Source organism: Staurois parvus, unplaced genomic scaffold, assembly GCF_062004578.1.
Source record: "Staurois parvus isolate SC_StPar_1 unplaced genomic scaffold, SC_StPar_1.0 ptg000086l, whole genome shotgun sequence".
NCBI classification, from domain to species: Eukaryota; Metazoa; Chordata; class Amphibia; order Anura; family Ranidae; genus Staurois; species Staurois parvus.
In genome coordinates this window covers 4,855,668-4,872,683 of record NW_028317882.1, presented here as the reverse complement: position 1 = coordinate 4,872,683, position 17,016 = coordinate 4,855,668, and the positions used below count along the sequence as shown (strand labels likewise).

At 41.8% G+C, this 17,016-nt stretch overlaps 1 protein-coding gene across 3 annotated transcripts in view; it reads left to right on the top strand.

The window, feature by feature from the left end:
* The window catches only part of CENPC (centromere protein C), a 149,156-nt gene that overhangs the window by 72,605 nt on the left and 59,535 nt on the right, over positions 1-17,016 (top strand). For all 3 annotated transcript variants that reach the window (XM_089669985.1, XM_089669986.1, XM_089669984.1), the window contains exons 15-16: positions 7,206-7,383; positions 11,625-11,718. In XM_089669985.1, the coding sequence (XP_089526111.1) occupies positions 7,206-7,383; positions 11,625-11,718 (272 nt within the window). The remainder of the gene's footprint in view (positions 1-7,205; positions 7,384-11,624; positions 11,719-17,016) is intronic.

Below are 17,016 nucleotides of genomic sequence, written 5' to 3'. Positions count from 1 at the left end.
TTGCGGGGGCTTCTTGCAGATAGCTTGGCTTCACATAGGCGTCTTCTAATTGTAACAGTACTCACAGGTAACTTTAGACCTTCTTTGATCTTCCTGGAGCTGATTGTTGGCTGAGTCCTTGCCATTTTAGCTATTCTATCCATTTAAATTGTAGTTTTTCGCTTTCTTCCACGTCTTTCAGGTTTTGGTTGCCATTTTAAAGCATTTGCGATCATTTTAGCTGAGCAGCCTATCATTTTCTGCACTTCATTTATATGTTTTCCCCTCTCTAATCAACATTTCAATCAAGGTACGCTGTTGTTCTGAACAATGTCTGGAACAACCCATTTTCCTCAGAATTTCAGAGAGAAATGCCCTATAACCTGCATTTACAACATTTGCTGCCTGCCTTCCTTAAATAAGGGCAATAAATGCCACTTGTTTTTCATAGAATGAATGACCTCACTAATAGAACTCCACACTGCTATTATTTTGAACATGCCCCTTTCAATTAGGGATTCAGTTACACAGAATCAGCAGCATGAGTGTCATGACTGTTGGGTCTGTTGGATTTCTATTACTCTACTACACCTGCTAGTAAATTATTTGCCATGTAGAAATATCATTTCTACCAAAAACAGTGATTGATCAGGTTAGTGATGTCTGACTGCTATTATTTTGAACACAACTGTACATATCCTCAAATTAAACCTGAAAGTGTGCGCTTTCAGCCCATATCCATGTTTTGGTAAATACCTAAAAAAATAAAAAAAAAACAAATTGTGCTTGTGTCCAAATATATATGGACCTAACTGTATTTATTATTGATTGTTGCACTGTTTTGGTTTATTGTACTAGAGCAGATAGAGCACTTTTCGTAAGCTGCAGTTTCACATTTGCCTTATATTTAAAATGGGCCAGATTCGTTATGTATACACATTTGTTTCCCTGTTTCTTCTGCCAGAGGGTCCTTGCAAAGGTCAGCCTGCTTCTCATTCTCCTTTTTCTAGGTGGATTTGTCAACTCATTTCCCTGTAGTATCAAGGGCACGGTTCATCCTTTTCCAGTTAATGCCCATTCCACCAGGAGTGTCACTTAATTCAGCATCATGCTTTTGTTCAAGTTTGTAAGGCTGCCCCCTGGTCCTCTCTTCACACGTTTACTAAGTTCTACCAAGTAGATGTTTATGCCTTGACCAACTGCAGTAAAAAGTCTTGCTGGCGACTATGTAGTGGGATCCCCTGTTACAGGGTTTTGGACATGTTCACCTTGTTGCTGTGTTGTCTGCCCTTCATGTTCAGTGCTTTGGATGTCCCAAATAGTCCTGTATAATGTCTATAAAATCCGCATCAAAGTAAATAAATAAATAAAAACAGGTTTACCTGTGAAATTCTTTTCTTGGGATACATCACAGGACACAGAATCCCTCCCTTCATGCTTGTGTTCTTCCTCCTCATTGCTTGCTACAAAACCTAGGCTTGCTTGAACTGAAAAGGGTTATGAATGGGTGGGGATTCCTGCCTTTTTTTTTTTTTTTGGGTTAGTGTCCATTCACCTCATAGTGGCAGCATTACATTTACTAGTCCTTAGGCCATCCGAGCCCCAAAATGTTGTTTAGTGGCCTCTACCTAGTTGTTCTTTTTCCTTAATGCGGAAGAGTTTTATATGAAACAGCTGTGCTTTTTTTTTTATTTTAGTTCACTTAGGATGAGCAATCTTTCTCTATTCAATATTATGCAGTAACACACAGATTCAAAGCATTTGTACACCCAAATAATTGTGGTAACAGTAAGATATAGTAAGCTACCATTTTTTTCATACAGTTGCCTTAAAGCAGTATTAAACCCAAAATCAAACATTTGCTACTTTGTAGCGTACCAATTCTTAAATGTGATGGCTGCATTAGTTTCCGTTTTTAGGCTTTTATCCAGCCAGAGCTAGCTCTCTTGCATTTTCAGTGATGAGATAAACGTTTAACACTGGAAGGGGTGCCTAAAATTATTAGCTTTTAAATGTAAAATCACAAAAGGAAAAAAAACTGTTTGCTGTAACTGATTCTAAAGTATTAGCAGAAGTTCAGCTTCAGTGTGTTACTGTATTTAAATCTGATAGTGCATCTAACACTCACCTGCCCCCAAACTGACAATGCTGCCATCTATTGTGCCCCCTGTTCTCATTCATCCAGAGTGATGTCTTTCTATAGAGATATGGTACTGGCCAGATCACCAGGTGAAAACAAAGGGGAAAAAATCCTAAAAAAAAAAAGAAAATGAATACAGCCACCACATCTAAAGATTGGGAAGCTGCATAATATTGCATAATTGATTTGGGGGTTAATACCGCTTTACCTTGATCGTAGAGGAAATGCTTTATTTTATTTTTTTCTTGTCCATTAAGGGACACAAATGCAGATGCTGTTGGTTCCTCTTGCTGCCCACATGAAACAAAATTTGTAGGCCAGTCCAGAATAACCTTCTCTACCCAGCCTGCATCCATTTTTTGCTAGTTTCTCAGGAAAATGGATATCTCTGACCAAAAGAGTTTTTTTAACTCTTCTTTCATTGACATCAGTCAACATTCCTCACTATTGCTGCTTGATCTGGTCTCCACATATCCGCTATCCAGATTGACTGGAAAACTGCTTGCTAAATGTATGCAGTATATGCGCAGCACATCTGATTAGGACTGATGTCTGCTGATATCTCTCCTTTTATAGAGCATTCCCGTTCCCCATGTTGATCTTTTGCTTAGCATCCGAGTTGCCTGATATCCACCATACATGCTACCTTACCACACACATATTAGCAAAAATATAAAATGGTATATAAATACCAATCCATAAAACTACCCTCAGCCTTAAACTGATTAGTGCTTACTTACTATAGCATAGAGCTTACATCTAATCCTTCATTCAGACCCACATGAACTTTTGTTTTTAATGTGAAAATCCAAAAGGTATCACGGTGACATACTGTAGCTTGTGGCACTTCTGGAGTGGAGTTACATGAGGGAATAGAAAATGTAACGTAAAATTTTAGAACTTTTTAGTAGTTTTTTTCATTCCTTTTTTAATAAAGTTTTTTAAATATTTACTCATTCATACATCGACTGTGGTTACTGTATGTATTTGTCGTAAATTTACATTTATCTGTTCATTATTATAGCGTTTCTTTTTGTGTGATAATATTGTTTTACTGGCCAAAGTGTGTATACTAGTGACAGCTGAGAAATATAGTTTTTATTCCCCATTTTGTATTCCACTCTATAGATCCAATTTTTAATTATTAAAAATTTTTTTCCAGTTCTGTGCATAGGGTTTACAGATGCCCAGTTTTATATACAGCATGTGAAAAATGATCCACGCGTATGTGATTTTAAGAGTACGAAGTATGACTTTGACTTCACGTACCCTGTAGCGCCTTTCTTTGACGCCGTTTAATTTCCCCTGTCAATTTCACCATTAGGCTTGAGAAAGTGGCGTAGGCTCAAAACACATTGCCTATTCAGTCTAGCAGTAGCTCAGGAAGCAGTTTGCTGACATAGATTGCTACAGCTGAAACAGCACCTATCCTTTCTGGAGCTGGCTCAGTGTACCAGTGCCAGCAATTCCAGCTTGACAACCTCAGGAAGCTTAGAGCGGCTGTATCCTTTCCTCCCTTGTGTCTGGTTTGCCCTGTTAACACTGTACTGGGGATCCTATTCACACACTGTGACGTCAGTTACACTGTAAGTGTAAAGATATTGTTTTTATTAAAATCATCAGTTTTATCACAACTGCATCCTGTATCCTTCTTTTGTGTCTGGCTACCAGTGAAGATCTACCCTGCTTTGCTCGAGGAGCTGCAGGATTCCTTGCCTCCTCCCAGATGGAACACCTACAAAATGTTATAGACTTTATAAACTGATTCATGTGGTAATAGACATTGATTTCATGCGCCACTCAGTTTTTTGTATTATTATTCTGGACCTGGATAAGAGATTGGAGGAACAAAAGCTATTCAATTCCCACATCAACACTAGCTATTGTATTCTGACAGCGGAAAGGTTTCCTAGCCATCAGAATACAATCATCACTGCTGCTGGATATAGCCGCTGACTATAACGGAGCGAAAAAAAATCTAGCAGGCTGATTGTGTTGAAGTTTGTCAGTGGATCAAATTCAGTACAACCAGTCTGCCCATAGATGGATTAAAATGTGTCCAGTTCCTGCTGAACTGGCTGAATTCTGATCCATCTGTGGCAGGCTTTAGACCCTGTGTGACATTGGCTGCAGCTGATTTGCAGGGTCCTGGCCAAAATCATTGGCCAGGACTTGCTGACCAACTTGGGCTGCAGCCAATGACAGCGCGGGTTACCGGGGGAAGAAAGTGGCAATGTACAGGTACGTGATTGTGCCTGTACAAGCCACCATTCTGTAGTATAATGCGGTCGGCAAGTGGTTGAGGTCTAATTTTTATCTCCTGCCTACCTTTGTGGGCGTGCTTTCATGCACTCATCAGCATTGATGACTTGTGGGATCAATATTCCGGAGTTCTCCGGTCTCAGGAGTCACTTCAGACCCCTTTTTAGACTGTGGTTTTTCTAGAAAATTCAGGCTTTCCCTGAAGCTTAGCGTGGTTAGTTGTCTAGCCAGACAGTCTCTTAGACATGGAAGTTCTAGTCATTGATCATAGGGGTCAGGTTTACTGGGCTTAAGGCTTTCCCACTTAGACTGACAAGTACCCTTTTTTGTTAATGTTCCCCCTCGTGACCTGTTTCTTCTAGACCACATCATTTTGTGGGCCTTTCTTCTCTACACAGAAGGTTGTTGCTGTTCTACATGCTTTGGTGCAATCAGGTTGATTAAGGACAATCAGCCGATATCAGATTCAAATATTGGTCCTTTAGGTGGCTTGTGGGCCACAGACTGTCCTTTTGTTAGGCCTGTTTGTGGTTGTTGCTGAGCTGACCACCTTGTTGGACTGCTTTTGGATGTCCCAACATTATTTGAATACCTGTGTCCTTCAGTGGACAAGAATGAGAAAGTGGGAGTTTTATACTCACTGTAATATCAGTTTCTTGGAGTCTAATGAGGGACACAGGTCATACCCCTCTGTGTTTGATTCATGCTCTCGTCTCAGTTTGCCTCAAGCAGTACCTTTTTTGGTAGAGGAGGGAATATCCTGGGCTGCAGTTGTTTTATTTGCCAGTGTTCAATCCTCATGTAGGCAGCAGTATACCCGACAGTATCGGAACCACCCCCCAATTTCTTTGTATGAGAAACATCAGCCCTTCATTCTTAACCCCAAATGCAGAATCTACTGTACATCCACCTCCTGGTCATAACACTGAACACAGAACCTTTTATGATAGATGGATATGCTGACTGCATGTATAGTCTGACACAGAGCTTTTTTGTGCTATTGCAGTAGGGTAACCACACTGCTTGTGCATTTATCTGTTATAGCTAATTGGATTACATACAGGTGAAACTCAAAAAATTAGAATATCGTGCAAAAATTCATTTATTTCAGTAATGCAACTTAAAAGGTGAAACTAATATATGAGAGAGACTCATTACATGCAAAGCAAGATAGTTCAAGCCGTGATTTGTCATAATTGTGATGATTATGGCTTACAGCTCATGAAAACCCCAAATCCACAATCTCAGAAAATTAGAATATTGTGAAAAGGTACAATATTCTAGGCTCAAAGTGTCCCACTCTAATCAGCTAATTAAGCCATAATACCTGCAAAGGGTTCCTGAGCCTTTAAATGGTCTCTCAGTCTGGTTCAGTAGGAATCACAATCATGGGAAAGACTGCTGACCTGACAGTTGTGCTGAAAACCATCATTGACACCCTCCATAAGGAGGGAAAGCCTCAAAAGGCAATTGCAAAAGAAGTTGGATGTTCCCAACGTGCTGTATCAAAGCACATTAATAGAAAGTTATGTGGAAGGGAAACGTGTGGAAGAAAAAGGAGCACAAGCAGCAGGGATGACCGCAGCCTGGAGAGGATTGTCAGGAAAAGGCCATTCAAAAGTGTTGGGGACTTTCACAAGGAGTGGACTGAGGCTGGAGTCAGTGCATCAAGAGCCACCACACACAGACGGATCCTGCACATGGGCTTCAAATGTCGTATTCCTCTTGTCAAGCCGCTCCTGGACAACAAACAACGTCAGAAGCGCCTTACCTGGGCTAAAGAAAAACAGACCTGATCTGTTGCTCAGTGGTCCAAAGTCCTGTTTTCTGATGAGAGCAACTTTTGCATCTCATTTGGAAACCAAGGACCCAGAGTATGGAGGAAGAATGGAGAGGCACACACTGCAAGAAGCTTGAAGTCCAGTGTGAAGTTTCCACAGTCTGTGTTGATTTGGGGAGCCATGTCATCTGCTGGTGTTGGTCCACTGTGCTTCATTAAGTCCAGGGTCAACGCAGCTATCTACCAGGAGAATTTGGAGCACTTCATGCTTCCTTCCGCAGACTAGCTTTATGGGGATGCTAACTTCATTTTCCAGCAGGACTTGGCACCTGCCCACACTGCCAAAAGCACCAAAACTTGGTTCAAAGACCGTGGGATTACTGTGCTTGATTGGCCAGCAAACTCGCCTGACCTGAACCCCATAGAGAATCTATGGGGCATTGCCAAGAGAAAGATGAGAGACATGAGACCGAACAATGCAGAAGAGCTGAAGGCCGCTATTGAAGCATCCTGGTCTTCCATAAAACCTCAGCAGTGCCACAGACTGATAGCTTCCATGCCACACCGCATTGAGGCAGTAATTGCTGCAAAAGGGGCCCAAACCAAGTACTGAGTACATATGCATGCTTATACTTTTCAGAGGTCCGATATTGTTCTATGTACAATCCTTGTTTTATTGATTGCATGTAATATTCTAATTTTCTGAGATTGTGGATTTGGGGTTTTCATGAGCTGTAAGCCATAATCATCACAATTATGACAAATCACAGCTTGAACTATCTTGCTTTGCATGTAATGAGTCTCCCTCATATATTAGTTTCACCTTTTTAAGTTGCCTTACTGAATTCAATGAACTTTTGCACGATGTTCTAATTTTTCGAATTTCACCTGTATTCTGCACCACAAGTGGTAATTTGTCAGAGAATATGTATATGTAGAACTTTTAACCTCTTTGTGTGCTTTCTTAGTAACACATACATAGGTTTGTATGTTCTTCACGATTTGAAAAAAAAATAAATTCATATGTCCTTATTATTGTGATAGGTTTGACGTCACTGACTTTACTGACCTTCCTGTGGTGGATGAAGATGAATTCGTTATTCATGATATTACAGATTTTGAAAATGGTTCTAAAAGTTGCAACAAGAAAACTGTAAAAAATCCTATTGATAGCAAAAAGAATAAAAAAAAGGAAAAGAATGTTCCACATGAGGTGCTTAACGTAAGTGACTGCTCTTCTCTAATTGTTCACTTGTGGGAAAACAGACCTTTATGGCAGGGGGTTGTTAAACTTTTTTACTTGAGGACCAAAATTTTTACTGCACTGTAACCCAAGAAGAGAATTACCGGTATTATAAGAATGTTAACAATGCTATACAAAGGCAAATAACTATGACCATGTAATTATAAGAAACAAAAACACACTAAATGTATTTTTTTCCCATTCAAGTATTGGTCTTAAAACCATAGTTTTTATTCAAAATGCAGAATAGGTTTCTGAATGTTATACCAGTGTCAATAAACAACTGAAAAGGCACCCCTGGGTACTCCAATGAGAAAATTGATGTGGTGTTCTATGCATACCACAGTGAATGTTGGGTGTAGCCAGATTGCATTGACAGTGGGAAGGGCTGTGTAAGGGAGCACTTGACCATAGCTGTGAATTCTGGGAGCCATTACCTCACTCATAGCTTCCCATGGCCCAGCTGTTGTCGGCATGTTCACTTCTCCCCTGCAGCAGTCGCTCACTGATGCAGGGGAACTGGAGCTGCTAGATCACATGACTGAATAGGACCTGATTAAAAAAATACACAAATCTTTTTTATAAAGGGTGTGCAGGATATGTAAGAGGAGGGCAGTAGGAATGGTTAGAGTTAGGCTTTTCTTCTACTTTAACTAGAACCTGAGCCTACATAGCAGAAGTGTCTGAATTGCACCCCAGTACAGTTTGCCAACGGATGAGTTTTGTAGTCTGCTCTGTTCAAGGAATTGTACATGCAACTTTTTTGGTGCAGCTTTGAAATGAATAGGCCATTTTAACTTAACATGTTGCATAATGCATGGTAATACAACTCAACAATAGTACCTGACTCTTAATTACTGAGCCTAATAAAATCCTAACAGACACCGACACATTTACATTATCCCTTAGCACAATGGTTTTTAAAATGGTCTACTTCTTTTACCCAAGCCTGCCGGAGGGGGGAGGGGGGGCTCGTCTACCGGACTGGTTTGCGTGTCCTTCCACCAAGATCAAGAATGTGATGCCCCCATATGAGCTTTGTGCCCTTTTTTGGGGCTGTGAACGTTCTTACAAGTCTCTACCGGTTCTCTCACCTCAGCCGCATTACGTATTTGCCTGGTGAAGTCAGAAGGCAGGTCTTTGTTTTTTTTCTTTAGGATGGCGGGCAGCTCATACCTGCTTTCTGGAAGACCTCCCATACACCTCTCCTCCTTTGCTGGGTTCATATAATGAATTATATTTTGAGAATGGAGGAGCTCCTAGCTCAGGAGTGAGAGGCAATGGAAAAATGTCTTACCTTGTGGAGAGCTTGGGTCATGTACTCTTCCTCTGCCTCCCTGGCACGGATGCACCATGAGGTATAGTATCCCAGAGTGGGGCAATTGTTTTCCTCCTAGTGGCCTGGTTCTATTTATCCTCCCTGTTTCCTTTTTTTAGTTTGTTTAGGCTAGTTGTCTGCGTGGTCCCCACATCCCCTTCCCACTCCCTCCTCCTTATCTCTCTCTACTCTTTTTACTTTTGTTTACTTCTCTGTTTCTTTTAATCAGGAAAAATTGTACACTGCTCTTAACTTTGTACTCTGTGTTCTGGTTTACAACTACTGCACATATGCCCAAATACATATTTTAAATGGATTACATGTACCAGAATTGTTTGTCCTTGATTTTGCTCACATGTTTTGTAGTCCTTTGCCTTTATGGGCGTCTTTTGCACTGCTGGTATTTGTGCTTACCTTTTTCCTTGAATAAAAGATATATTTAACTATAAAATTGTCTACTTCTCACTTCTGAGTTTCGTGTCCATCTCTTGTTTCTGCTGTTGTTTATTTACTGCTCTCCTCCACCACCACTGTTTACCTCTGCACTGCTCACTCACAACTGCTCATCTCTGCACAGGCCCTCCACCAGTGGTCACTTCTGCAGCTCTACTGCACTCCTCATCCAACACTTATCACATCTGCAGTACCTACATCCTCCTCCAGTGTTGATTAGTGCTGAAATTCCTCCCTTCCATTCCCACTCCTCTCCTCTGCGTCCCCCTACACCCCAATACCACTGTCTTCCTTCCAGCATCCTGTTCTAGTACCAGGTGTGTGTGGTTTTCCATACTGCTGCATTAATTGGTTGCTGTTGCTTTGCATCCTGCTCAAGTATTGGGATGCCTGCCTTTACACGCACATGAGCCATTCCTTTGTTTCCTTGGCCGTGTGTTTTGGGTCATTGTCATGCTGGAACACCCATCCACGACCCATTTACAATGCCATTTCTTTGTGAGTGGGCCAACATTCAAAATCAGCAGGGGATCAAATACTTATTTCCTTCACTGTATGTAACAGCAGAGAACGCGGGCATATGATGACTTGGGTCTGTGGACCAATATGACCGCAGTTCGTTCTTTTCTGTAATGCTGGGTTCATATAATGAATTATATTATGAGAATGTAATGTAATGTTGAGAGTTAGGCCCAAAACCGTTTTAAATTCAGAAACTGTCATAAGTTTCAATGTGAATTGTCTGGCGAGAGCTGAATTTGGGAAGGCAGCCACGTATTGTTGTGCGTATAAATTGCCTTGGCCCACAATCAATTGGTACAAATCTTCAGTGAAAAACAGAGGAGGGGATAAATGCTAGTGCTGGCAGCGAACGTGGCCGATCCTGCTAACTGCATATTTGGGGACACTATACAAAGGAGGCACTAGTATAGTTCTGTTTGTGTGTGTGTAAAAAATGTAGTGCTATTACTCGGTGCGGTGTTCTCTCTTCTCTCCCTGGACCGACTGGGGCGGGGGGGCGCAAGTGCGTTCACACCCCAAAATATGAAGCGACGCAAGATTGTGTCGCGTTGCCAAGAGCTACTGCTTGCCCGCAAAATGCAGTTAAGCGGTTGGCAAGTAGTTAAAAAAAAAAAAAAAAAAACAATACTTTTATCAGACTAGTACAATGTTACCATAGTAACATTGTACTACTGTGGGGGGGGGGGGGGATCAGGGATTGTTTATTTTTATTTTTTCACTTTGCTTTGCAGGAGAAATGAAGATCATTTCTCCTGCTATGCAAAGCTTGCTGTCATGAACCTAACTCATTCATGAACTGTTATGAATGAGTTACGTTTTTGACAGCTTAAGATAGTGGTCTGTGATTGGCTGGAGCTGTTCACATGGTACAGGGTGCTGTGATTGGCCCATGTGACAGCTGTGGGACAATCACAGCTCACTAGGAGGAGAAGCAGCTGTTATGAATGAGATTGATTCATAACAGCTTTGCTTACATTGTGATCACATAGTGATCACATGATCACTGGGTCACATTCTCTGGTATCTTCATTCCAGCCCCCCCTGTGTTTGTACAGCCAGAGCAACGTTCTGGTACGTCACTTTGCCTGTAGCTGTCACCCAGGCCGCAGTACATTGCGGGCGGGAATCGGTTAAACTTGACAGGTACCCGCTCCCACCTCCGCTGCGATCGCCTAAGGCGATTGCAAACGGAAGTTGTCCTCCCCCTCTCTCCCCGTAGTCTTCTGGGACACGTGAGAGGTCCCAGAAGGCTACAGAACCATTCACAAAGCGCAGCGCTATTTGCACATGCGCAGTGGGCACCCGGTTGTGAAGCCGCAAGCTGTCACAACCGGGTGCCCACACTGAAGATGCCGACGCCAGGGAGAGAAGACGGCTGGTGCAACCAGCCGTGGTGAGGACACTGCTGGACCGAGGGACAGGTAAGTGTCTGTAGTTTAAAAGTCAGCAGCTACAGTTTTTGTAGCTGCTGATTTTTTTTTATAAGTCAACTGGAACTCCGCTTTAAGGTTACAGCTGAATCCCTAGCTGTTTTGATAAGCACAACTTTGGCATTTCCTGCTAATACAAAAAATTGCCTATTCCTTATGACCTCTTTCCTGTTTCTTTTGTCCAGCCCATTATATTGAAGGGACTATAGGAAAGGTGTAGGGGCAGGGCTTTGTGGCAAGAACTGAAACTACCTGGAAGAGCTGGAGCCTGTTAGAACGGTCTTAAAATTAGGACATAAAAGGAAGTTTTTAGAAGGGTGTAGCAGGTTTGTGTAGGTACCTGTACATGCCTTCTTTTTATACGTGCAGCAGTTTGACCACTTCTCCAGTGACAGAGAGTCTGTTTGAATGTATTACATGTAATTCAACAGGACTTTGAGACATTAGCGAGAAAACAATTACAGCATTGTTCTAATCAAATTATTCCTTTTAAATAGGTTACTTATACCAGTGCAAGGAAGATGGATAATAGTGCTACAGATTCAAGGAAGAGCCAAAAGAATGGAAGAGATTCATCATCTCCATTAATAGGTAAATCGTTTTCTTTGTTGTTCATTAAAAGACCCAAGATTCACAGACAGTCGAGTATTACTGCTGCTTACAGTAGGATTTGGACACTGGCAATTAAAAAAAATTGTCAGCCTGGTTAAACCCCAATAGCTTCAAGCATGCCCCAGTTTTTTTTTGCTAGTGTTATGAAAGGATGGATGTCTTTTCTCTGGTAAGAAAACTTTACCTATTTTTATCATCCATTTTCTCTTTCCCAAGATTATTTTTTCTTCATTCAAGGCTTTATCTATGTGCTGCTGAGCTGATCTTCTAATACAACTGTGTTAGTTGCAGAGAGCTTTCCAGTTCCAGAGTTATGGGACAGCCACTGGTGTAATGCAGTCTTTGAAGATTCTATATTGAGTAGGTTGAATGGGGTGAGCATTGGGAGCTATTCTTTTTATTGTAAACGTTGAGCTCCTTTGCTAGGTGCTTTCAACAAAAATGGAGTTCTGAGTGACACCTACAAATTCCATGGTCTCTTCCTGCTTTTTTTACTTTGAGGTAGTATATTTTCGCCATTGCTCTGATTTGCAAAAGACACGTGGTTCCACCTCAGTTAGTCCTTGCTGCTGCCTACATTGACCTGGTTACCTCCAGCCATTTGAATCTCTCCTGCTTTCAGTAGGTATTTCAAAGGGTACCCATGGTTTTTATAGTGTATTCTTAAGTAAGCTGCTAGTGCAACATGTTGAATCCTAAACACATTTGGAGCAATCCTGCTGCATTGGCTTCTAGCTTGCAATGTAACAGTTCTCAGGCAGCCTACAGTGTTTCTTCTCATTGACTTGACACTGAGTGCTTTTTCACATATATGTGGATTGAATGCAGTTTGATCTGTTTCCAATCCGCACGACGTGAAATATCATTGCTTCCTATGGCTCCTGTCCACTGGCAGTGCGCATTCAGTGCGGTTTGAAAAAGTCATGTACGATTTGTGAGCAGTTCCTTCAGGTTCAGGTGCGGATTACAGACTATTGACTTCTAAGGGAACCTTTTCTAAACCACATATATATGAACAGGTTAAAATCCTGAGCTAATCCTGTCCTGAACCTGGTGTAAACCTGACATGAACTGCTGAACAACTACTGTGTCAGTTAGCTATGAAACCTGAGCTTTAGTCCGCACCGCACATGTGTGAATCACCGCACATGTGTGAATCACCGCACATGTGTGAATCAGCTCTGACAGTCTTGATAATTGTCACTTGCTTTAGTCCATACATTCCTTGGAATCCAACATAGCTCTGTCTGGTCTGTCTGGTGTGGCCTTCTCTTCAGCTTTATGCAAGTAAGAGTTCTCCAAAACCATGCTGAAATGTATGGGCCGAACTGCAGCTTTGATTACGGACACTGAATGCAGAGGCTGCAAGCAGTCTTTTGTACCTTCCCCTCCAGAATCATTAGCTGACATTCCTGCTGCTGTAGAAACCTCTGAGCCCTCTGCTGTGGAGTCTGTCTGATGAAAGTTTCACAATCCTTGATGGACGTATTTGTCCCTGAGGAGCCGCAGTCACTTCCATAGCATACAGGCTTAGATACTATGCTGGTTCTTAATGCATTCCACATCCTTAGAAACAGAATAGCTTGTAGCTTCTACTAGTGCTTTTTACTAGTCTGGGTTCACTGAGAGGCCCCAAGACTATGAAAACTTTTCCAGTATACCCTCACTTACTTGAAAGTGGTCTGTACAGTGAGGGGGATAAATGATAAACTATTCCTCCCAAATGTTTTACAGACCATTCTAATATCATTTTGAGGAGGCCTCCATCAAGAAAGTGAGCTGTTCCCAAGGCAAATCCAGCAGTTTCCTGATTTATTAAAGAACTGACCTTACCTGTTGAGGATGAATCAGTGTTGGGTATCCCTTTGACAACCTTTTGAAAACCCTTCCCAAATCCTTGTTTTTGCAAACAGGCCCTGATTTCTATAATGTTGGAATGTCCAGCTCATACCCTTTTATTTGTAGATCTCTTAGAGATTACACCTACATTATTGTGGATTAGTTGATATTTATTGTATTATTTTCTGAATAAGTCTCCTGTCGGTAAGTATGCAGATAACTCATTGGCTGAAATGTTGGTCTATAGAACACAATGTAAAAAGTGTTTGCTGCACATGTATCAAAAATGAGAATCGTGTAGGATTAGGTTTCATTTCAGACCATTGCAACTCAACATTCTGGCAGTGTGGGACAAAAGGACTTTGTTTTGCACTGCTCCTTGCGTCTGACCTACAATGCTTAAATTTTCTTTAATATGGTAGATTTTTAATCCAGAGCCAGAATCAAGGAAATACTTTACTCTAAAGAAGTGTAAACTTTTAATGATGAATTCCAGCCTGTTAGAGGTATTTGGTTGTTGGAGGAAGCTCGCCTTCCCATCAGAAATCTGGAACTCAAATTTGGTTCAACCTTCTATGCTCTACATGTCAGTTGCAAAGTAATCCAATCAGAATCAAGTCAGACAATGCCATGGCAGTGGTCTATATCAGCCATCAAGAAAGCACTAGAAAGTTTGCTGCTCAGAAGCAGACTTGATTCTCACTTGGGCAGAACTGCATGTTCGCAGGCCACATCTGTGGTGTGGAAAGTTGTCAGGTGGACTATCTCAACTCTTACTGTATTAATTTGGGGGAATGGGCATTCCACATGGAGGTGTTCAAAGCCTGTTGCTATGGGTAGGGAAACACTGGATATGGATCTTCTGGCATTGAGATTCAGCAACTAAATTAACTGGTTTGGTGCCAGGTCCATGAACCCTTGGGCATTGGCAGTGGACACACTGGTGACTCCATGGGATCAGTTCAACCTATTATACTCCTTAGCCCCTCCACAGCTACTTCCTCGTCTGCTCCACAGCATTGAGCTTGAGGGCATTTCTGTGGTTTTTATTCCAGCAAACTGACGCAGTAGGACATGGTGCTTGGACATACTCAAACTCCTGGTGGACTCTTCATTCCAGAATGTACAGATCTTCTGCTCCAAGGACTGGTCCATCACCCTACTTCTCGGTTGCTGGCTTTAACAGCATGGCTGTTGAAGGCTCAGTCCTGAAGGGCAAGGGCCTATTAGATTCTCTCATCTCTACCCTCTTGATGCCCAGGAATCTGACTTTTTGCAAAGTCTACCATCACACTGGGAAGACATACATTGCAAGATTATGCAATTCCATCTTGGTAAGTACTGCGTGGGATACATGCTATCCTTTTCTCCAGTCTGGCCTACATCAGTAACTGGCCTTAAGTATCATCAGGAGGTAAATCTCTGCCCTGACTATTTTTTTTTCAGAGACCTTTGAAAAAAAGTGTTGCCTTTTTTGGTGGGAAGTGCTTTAAGTGGTAGTAAGCCTAATGCAAAATCTGCTGACAGGCAGGGCTTTTCTAACAGAAGACACCCTTCTGTGCACATGCGCATCTCAGACACATTTACGGCATGCTCTGCATGTGACTCCGGAAGTGACATCACTGCAGCCCGGCTATTCAAGCAGCTGAAGATTCTGAACCTGGAAGGAAGTCCACGTGAAGATGGAAGTGCTGGGGAGCCGGGACGGCTTTTTTTTTTTTTTTTTCGTTTTACTACCAGAACTTTACTTCCGTGTTAAAGTGATGTAGAGAAAATTATCTACTTTGAGCTGTAGCTAGGTTTTTCTGTGATAGAAGACATTTTTGTGAATTTTCTGATTGATGGATTCGTGTACTTTGATCTAGCTCACCTTTTTTTGGTCTAACTCAACTTTGCCAAAACAAAAAGCTTCACCACTGACAATAATACTCAATGCCTACTTGGCACTTGCAGTATTGCTGGCTGGCTTGATGATTTTGCCTGTGCACAGAAGCAAATGGTGTTACCACACGGCTGCTCTGTACAACCAGGAAGTGGCTGGAACTGCTCTGTCCTATTTCTTTATTATTTCCCCCTATTATTTCTGGGATACCAGAACCTCCACTGTCTCTCCCCCAGTGTCCAGCTAACACTTTATAAATGCTTCACTAACACTCCATAAATGTTCTAGGTACTGTTAAGGTTTGGTTACAGAGCATTACCACTGAAATCAGTGGGGGCGGCTGTTAAGCTTTGATGCCTCATGAAGGCGACACGCTGCTTAGTTTTGTAATACGACACAACACTACAGTGCCTTTAAAAAAGAATTCATACCCCTTGAAACTTACCATATTTTGTCATGTTACAACCAAAATTGAAAATGTATTTTATTTGGATTTTATGTGATAGACCAACACAAAGTGGCACATAATTGTGAAGTGAAAGGAAAATGATGCATGGTTTCAAAACTTTACAAATAAACATGTGAAAAGTGTGGCAAGCATTTGTATTCAGTACCAATCCCCCCCACCAATACTTTGTAGAACTACCTTTCGCTGCAATTACAGCTGGAAGTCTTTTTGGGGATGTCTCTACCAGCTTTGCACATCTAGAGAGTGAAATTTTTGCCGATCTTCTTTGCAAAATAACTCAAGATTTAGGTCTGACTGTGACTGGGCCATTCTAACACATGAATATGCTTTGATCTAAACCATTCCATTGTAGCTCTGGCTGTATGATTAGGGTCGTTGTTCTGCTGGAAGGTGAACCTCCACCCAGTTTCAAGTCTTTTACAGACTAACAGGTTTTTTTCTAAGATTGGCTATATACATCTTCCCATCAACTCTGGCCAGCTTCCCTGTCACTGCTGAAGAAAAGCATCCCCACAGCATGATGCTGTCCCCACCATGTTTCATGTTGGGGATGGTGTGTTCAGGGTGATGGGCACTGTTAGTTTTCTGCCACACATAGCGTTTTGCTTTTATGTGACCAGAACACCTTCTTCTGCATGTTTGCTGTGTTCCCCACATGGCTTCTTGCAAACGGGACTTCTTATGGCTTTCTTTCAACAATGGCTTTCTTATTGCCACTCTTCCATAAAGGCTAGATTTGTAGACTGCATGACTATGTCTTGTGGACAGATTCTCCCACCTGAGCTGTGGATCTGTGCAGCTCCTCCAGAGTTACCATGTCAGTTTTGGTAAAAGGCCATGTCTTGGTAGGTTTGCAGTTGTGCCATACTGCCATACCATTTTTGTACAGTGCTCCGTGAGATGTTTAGAGCTTGGGATATTTTTTAATCTAACTTTGCTTTAAAGTTCTAAACAACTTTATCCCTGACCTGTCTGGTGTGTTCCTTTTGGCCTTCATGGTTCTGTTTGTTCACCACTGTTCTCTAACAAACCTCTGTGGTTTGTACAGAACAGCTGTATTTATACTGAGTTTAAATTCCAGATAGGT